This window comes from Myotis brandtii, unplaced genomic scaffold (genome assembly GCF_000412655.1).
Source record: "Myotis brandtii unplaced genomic scaffold, ASM41265v1 scaffold929, whole genome shotgun sequence".
NCBI classification, from domain to species: domain Eukaryota; kingdom Metazoa; phylum Chordata; class Mammalia; order Chiroptera; family Vespertilionidae; genus Myotis; species Myotis brandtii.
In genome coordinates, this window is record NW_005371832.1 from 239,436 (window position 1) to 245,802 (window position 6,367).

Genomic DNA, 6,367 nt, shown 5'->3' on the forward strand with positions numbered 1-6,367 from the left:
CCCAAACCCCCTGATCGCCCTGCAGCTCTGTGTGTGACAGGGGGCAGGGCCACAACCTCACTATCTGCCCTGCTCTGTGCCTGATAGGGGGGAGCTCCCCAATCTCCTGACTGCCCTGTGGCTCTGTGTGTGACAGGGGGCAGCGCCCCAACCCCCTGATTGGCCCTGCTCTGTGCGTGACAGGGGGGAGCTCCTCAACCCCCTGATCGGCCCTGCTCTGTGTGTGACATGGTAGAGCCATAACCTCTCCATCGGCCCTGCCCTGAGTGTGACAGTGGCGGTGCCCCAACCCCCTGATCCGCCCTGCTGTGTGTGTGACAGGGGGCGGTGCCCCAACTCCCCTATTGGCCCTACTCTGTGAGTGACAGGGGGGAGCTCCTCAACCCCCTGATCGGCCCTGCTCTGTGGGTGATAGAGGGTGGCGCCCCAACCCCCCTCCACGGGCCTTGCTCTGTGTGTGACAGGGTAGAGCCATAACCTCCCCATTGGCCCTGCCCTGAGTGTGACAGGGTGCAGCGCCCCAACCCCCTGATCCGCCCTGCTCTGTGTGTGACAGGGGGCGGTGCCCCAACTCCCCTATCGGCCCTACTCTGTGAGTGACAGGGGGGAGCTCCTCAACCCCCTGATCGGCCCTGCTCTGCAGGTGATAGAGGGCGGCGCCCAACCCCCTGATCCGCCCTGCTCTGTGTGTGACAGGGGGGAGCTCCTCAACCCCCTGATTGGCCCTGCTCTGTGCGTGACAGGGGGGAGCTCCTCAACTCCCTGATCGCCCTGCTCTGTGAGTGACAGCGGGGAGCTCCACAACCCCCTGATCGGCCCTGCTCCGTGTGTGACAGGGTACGCAGCCCCAACCCCCATAATGGGCCCTGCTCTGTGCATGACAGGGGGCAGTGCCCCAACCCCCTGATTGGCCCTGCTCTGTGCGTGACAGGGGGGAGCTCCTCAACTCCCTGATCGCCCTGCTCTGTGAGTGACAGCGGGGAGCTCCACAACCCCCTGATCGGCCCTGCTCCGTGTGTGACAGGGTACGCAGCCCCAACCCCCATAATGGGCCCTGCTCTGTGCATGACAGGGGGCGGCGCCCCAACTCCCCAATCGGCCCTGCTCTGAGCCCGACCAGGGGCTGCACCTAGGGATTGGGCCTGCCCTCTGCCACCCGGGAGCAGGCCTAAGCCAGCAGGTCGTTATCTCCCGAGGGGTCCCAGACTGCAAGAGGGCACCGGATGGGCTGAGGGACCCCCTCTCCCCGCCGAGTGCACAAATTTTTGTGCACCGGGCCTCTAGTTAGATTATAAGCATTCAGGCCAAGGCTTGTCAAACACAGTGAGATAGAATGCTCAAAAATGTTCAATGACAGCCCTGGTCAGTTTTGCTCAGTGGTTAGAGGGCCGCGGGTTTAATTCCCAGTCAAGGGCACATACCTCTGTTTCAGGTTTCCCAGCACTGGTAGGGGCGTGTGCAGGAGGTAACCAATCGATGTGTCTCTCTCACATCGAAGTTTCTCTTTCTCTCCCCTGCTCCTCCCTCCCTTCCACTTTTTTAGAAATCAATGAAAAAAAATATCCTCAGATAAGGATAAAAAAAAAAAGTTCACTGAGAGAGCTGAGGGAGGTTAATGAGGTAGGCAGAAAATGGTACATTTCAGAGTATTGACTATTTTCTCTGTGGATAACTATCAGCATCAGTTACCACCCATACAACCAGATTTTTAAAGGCAGAAAAATCAGCAGCTAAGTCTGAGCTAGGACTCACTTTCCTGCATTCCAGTTGAATACTTTTTCACAACACTATGGTGATACTTGCCCATGTTGAGAATCAAGTTCAGTATGCTCAAAGCACTTTCAAAAAACAAAACCAGGCCTGAATAAGTTACAGGAATTAAGAGATTTCTTCTTACATTCTCAACTTCAGTCTAGGTACTTATTTGTTGTACTACTGATATTCAGATGTCTAAGTTATCTTATATCACCATGATTGCAATAACAATCCAAAAGCCTTCAGAAATGAAAGAGGAATCGGATTATTACTATCGATCCCATGGACATTGAAAGGATAAAAAAGGAGTACTATGAACAACTCTATGCCCACAAGTTTGATACTTCAGATGAAAATGACCAATTGCTTGAAAAAGTAAAACTACCAAACTCACACAAGCAGAAATGGATAACCAGAACCAGCCTGTATCTATTAAAGAAATTGATTCAATAATTAAAATCCTTCCAAAAAGGGAAGTATCACATCCATATGGTTTCACTGGTGAATTTTACCATGTATTTAAAGAAGCCCTAGCTGGTTTGGCTCAGTGGATAGAGTATCGGCCTGTGGACTGAAAGGTCCCGGGTTCGATTCCAGTCAAGGACACATACCCGGGTTGCAGGCTTGATCCCCAGTAGGGGGCATGCAGGAGGCAGCCGATCAATGATTCTCTCTCATCATTGATGTTTTGATTTCTCCCTCTCCCTTCCTCTCTGAAATAAAGAAAGGAAGGAAGAAAGAAAGAATACCAATTCGCCACAATCTTTTATACACACAACCACTTTCACATCATATTATTACTGAGCTAGCTACACACTTAAGATAAATCACAAATTCTGCAATGAGTAAAAATAGCTAGCTTCAGATCTTCTCTTTTCTAATCTGGAACTAAAGGAAATAATAAATATTATGTGAGTAGGACAAGCATTCCTGCAATCGAGAAATATGAAAGGAAGTATACTGAAATGAGTCTGCAGAGATGGACAAGTACATTTCAAAGTTTTTGGCTGCTGCAAGGTGGCAGCTTCAAATATTCTACCAAGAATAAATGGCTTGTAAATCAACTATTTACAATGAAAAAAACCATCACCCCAACTTGGGGCTCACTCTTGACCTGCTGCTTAAAAAGGTTATCAATAAATGATTAAGAAACAGCTTATATGAGATAAAATCTAGGGTGGTTTCAATTTGTCAATAATCACTTAAGCAAACTTAATTATAATATCTACCTCATAGACTGATGTGATGATTAAATAAGTTGACACACATAAAACTCTCAGACTAATGTGAGGTAGATATTCAACAAACATTAACCACACAAAAAAATTTAAAATATATTTTCAGGGTTTTCATGGGGGAGAAATGCTTTACCTGCAAGTAAGCGAGAAATGGGGAGGTGAATGCTAACTTTTTCTTGAGAAACACAGTATCTGATAGTTTCCACTGAATGTCCACAAATGCTTAATGTGACTGGCTGTTCACCATCAGTAAAACCACCATGACACTGCATCAATACAGCAAGGCATTTCTTGTAAGCTTCAATTAACACTTTTTCCTTAAAAAAAAAAAAAAAGGGTATTTTGTAAGTTACTCCAAAGTTAAGTTTTTATAACACTGAATATGCCCATCAAATTCAACAATGAGTAAGTACCTCAAATATTAATACAGGCAAAATCAAGCCCAATCATCCCTTCCCAGCCTGGTCCCTCTTCCAGTGCCCTGTCTCAGTGAATGACATCTCTGTACAGCTGTGGAAATCTAGAAGTTATTCCAATACCCTCCTTTCCCTCATTCCCCATTGTCCAATCTATCACCAAGCTATCAATTTCATCTTCTAAATTTCTCTCAAACCTGGCCACTGATTATCTCCAGTAACTCAAAGGAAAGCCAACTCTATTATAAATTCCCTACTTCTATTCTTGCTACCCTCCATCCACTCTCCATATAAACAATTTTAAAAAATGTATAAATTGGACCATGTCACCTTTCTCCTTGGTAGTCTCTAATGGGTTCCCACTTCAATTAGAATAAAATCCAAACTTCCTTCCATGGCCTCCAAGGCCCTGCAAAATTTACTTAAAAATCTGTCCACTTCTCTACCTTTAACCTCTACGCTCCAACCAGAGACTTCTCACAGCTCCCCAAACAATTATATTCCTCATAACAGAGCATGATTCAACTATCCCTCAGTCAGGAATATTCTTTACTGTTTGATCAGTTAACTCTGACACATAGCTCAGATCTAATGGAAGCCTTCTATGACCTCCCAACTTAAACAAGCTCTCATCTAGACTTTATAATCAAAACAAGAACAAAATAGTTTTAAGATAGGACAAATGTACCAATAGTAAAACTTTATTTTTTGATAAATTTAGAAATTATTCTTTTTATATGCTCAAAATCTAGATGGAATAATGGAAGAAACAAAGACAGTAACATAAGAGAAAGAGAGTATGGATTATTTCCTCCTCTATATATTTTCCAAGTTTTTTTAAAAGACTTTAAAATTTTAACTTTTACTGAATTAATAGGTAGAAGAGGAAAATATGCTGTTTTATGATCTAAGTATCACCACTATCCTCCCCAAAGCTCCTCAAAATTTACTTAAAAATCTATTTATTCCCCCCTCCACCATCTTTCTCCTATCTCCTACAGCTAGAAGAAACTCACATCTAAAGCACACCAGTCCTGCATCATTGAAATAACATGTGTTAATTTCATTTGCAATGTGAAGGCTGCTTCCCATTCTGGTTCCATTTCAATATGCTGTCCTACTTGACGTGTAACTGGATCCATTCCCTTAAAGAAAGTGAAAAGATTTTAAATGAATTAAAATTATATTTGTTCTCTTACATGGAAACTTAAAAATAATGTAGAGGAAATATATACTGATTACAAAAACATATAAAGTAAAAGGCTAAATAAGAAGTTTCGAGTAGTATGAGAAAGTTCAACTTCTTAAATTATATGTTTATTTAACATTCTCTAAAATATAAATTAAAAATCCCAGTAAAGTACATAGCAAATTATTTTAGAGGCAATCTTCTATATGTTTTAAACAATAAAAAGAATACTTTACTGCAACAATCCTTCAAATTCTGTTTTAGGTCTGTTATCTATAGGAAAATTATTAGAAGAAATCTGATAAAATGTTACTGAGTTTATAAATGTATTTTATTCAAAATGACCAAAATAGATATTGTTTCTATAGATACCCCGAACACCACAAAACATAGAAGTATTATTATAAATTTAAACACCAGAGAAAAATTTTAAATAAACAATCTAACCCTACACCTAAAAGAACTAGATAAACAACAAGAAAAGCCCAGAGTAAGTAGAAGAAAGGAAATTACAAAGATCAGAGCAAAAATAAATGACATAGAGACTGTAAGAAAATACTATGAATAACTATATACCACAAATTGAACAACCTGGGCAAAACAGACAAATTCTTAGGAACATTAAATCTTCCAAATCTGAATTAGGAAGAATAAAAAATCCAGAACAGACCAATAACAACTAATGATATTGAGGGAATAATTTAAAAAAAACCCAGCAAAAAATTTTGGACCAGATGGTTTCACAGGCAAATTTTACCAAATATTCAAAGAAAATCTAACACCTATCCTCCTCAAATTATTCCAAAACTTCAAGAGGAGGGAAGACTTTCAAGCTCTTTGTATGAGGACAGCATTATTCTAACAAAAACAAACAGATAAAGACACTACAAAGAAAAAAAATTATACGCCAGTATCTCTGATAAACATAGATACTAAAATCCTCAACAAAACATTAGCAAATCAATAACTGTGATATATCACATAAACAAGATGAAAGATAAAAATCACATAATCATATCATAGATGCAGAAAAAGCATTTGATAAAATCCAGCACCCATTTATCATAAAAACTCTCAGCAAACAAAGTAGGAATAGAGGGATCATACATCAACATAATAAAGGCTATTTATGAAAAACCTACAGCCAACATCATACTCAATGGGCAAAATCTAAAAGTGTTTCCTTTAAAATAAAGAACAATACAAGCATGTCCACTTTCACTACTCTTATTCAACATAGTACTGGACCAAGTCCTCGCCACAGCAATCACACAAGAAGAAATAAAAGGCATTCAAATTGGAAAGGCGGAAGTAAAACTATACGTAGATGATATGATATTGTATATAGAAAACCCTAAAGACTCCACCAAAAAGCTATCCTATCTAATAATAGAGAAACATGGTAATTAGCCATACCTCCGCTACCCTTCCCATTGGCTAATCAGGGTGATATGCAAATTAACTGCCAACCAAGATTGTGGCCGGCAGCCAGGCAGCTTGAAGCGAACAGGGGGCTTGTTTGCTTCAGTGACGGAGGAAGCCAACGTTCCCTGCCTGCCGCTGCCGGCCTCTGAGCTTGCAGTTTGAAACATTGTTACAAATATAGAAGCTAAACAAAACCCCAGAAACCTGCTTTCAGCCAGCCGGGATCTCAGAGCTGGAGTTGAAACAGTGTTTCGATTATAGAACCCAAACAAACCAGATACCTGCTTTCAGCAGCCGAGGCCTAAGAGCTGGAGCCAAGCCTCAGAGCTAAAGCTGGCCCAAAA

The 6,367-nt window shown here is 41.7% G+C and overlaps 1 protein-coding gene across 15 annotated transcripts in view; it reads right to left on the reverse strand.

Annotated features, from left to right (window-relative positions):
- The window catches only part of UBR2 (ubiquitin protein ligase E3 component n-recognin 2), a 138,919-nt gene that overhangs the window by 55,230 nt on the left and 77,322 nt on the right, over positions 1-6,367 (reverse strand). For all 15 annotated transcript variants that reach the window (XM_014532981.1, XM_014532979.1, XM_014532983.1 and 12 more), the window contains 2 exons: positions 4,426-4,554; positions 3,127-3,310 (listed from right to left, as the gene is read on the reverse strand). In XM_014532981.1, coding sequence (XP_014388467.1) covers positions 3,127-3,310; positions 4,426-4,554 — 313 coding nt within the window. The remainder of the gene's footprint in view (positions 1-3,126; positions 3,311-4,425; positions 4,555-6,367) is intronic.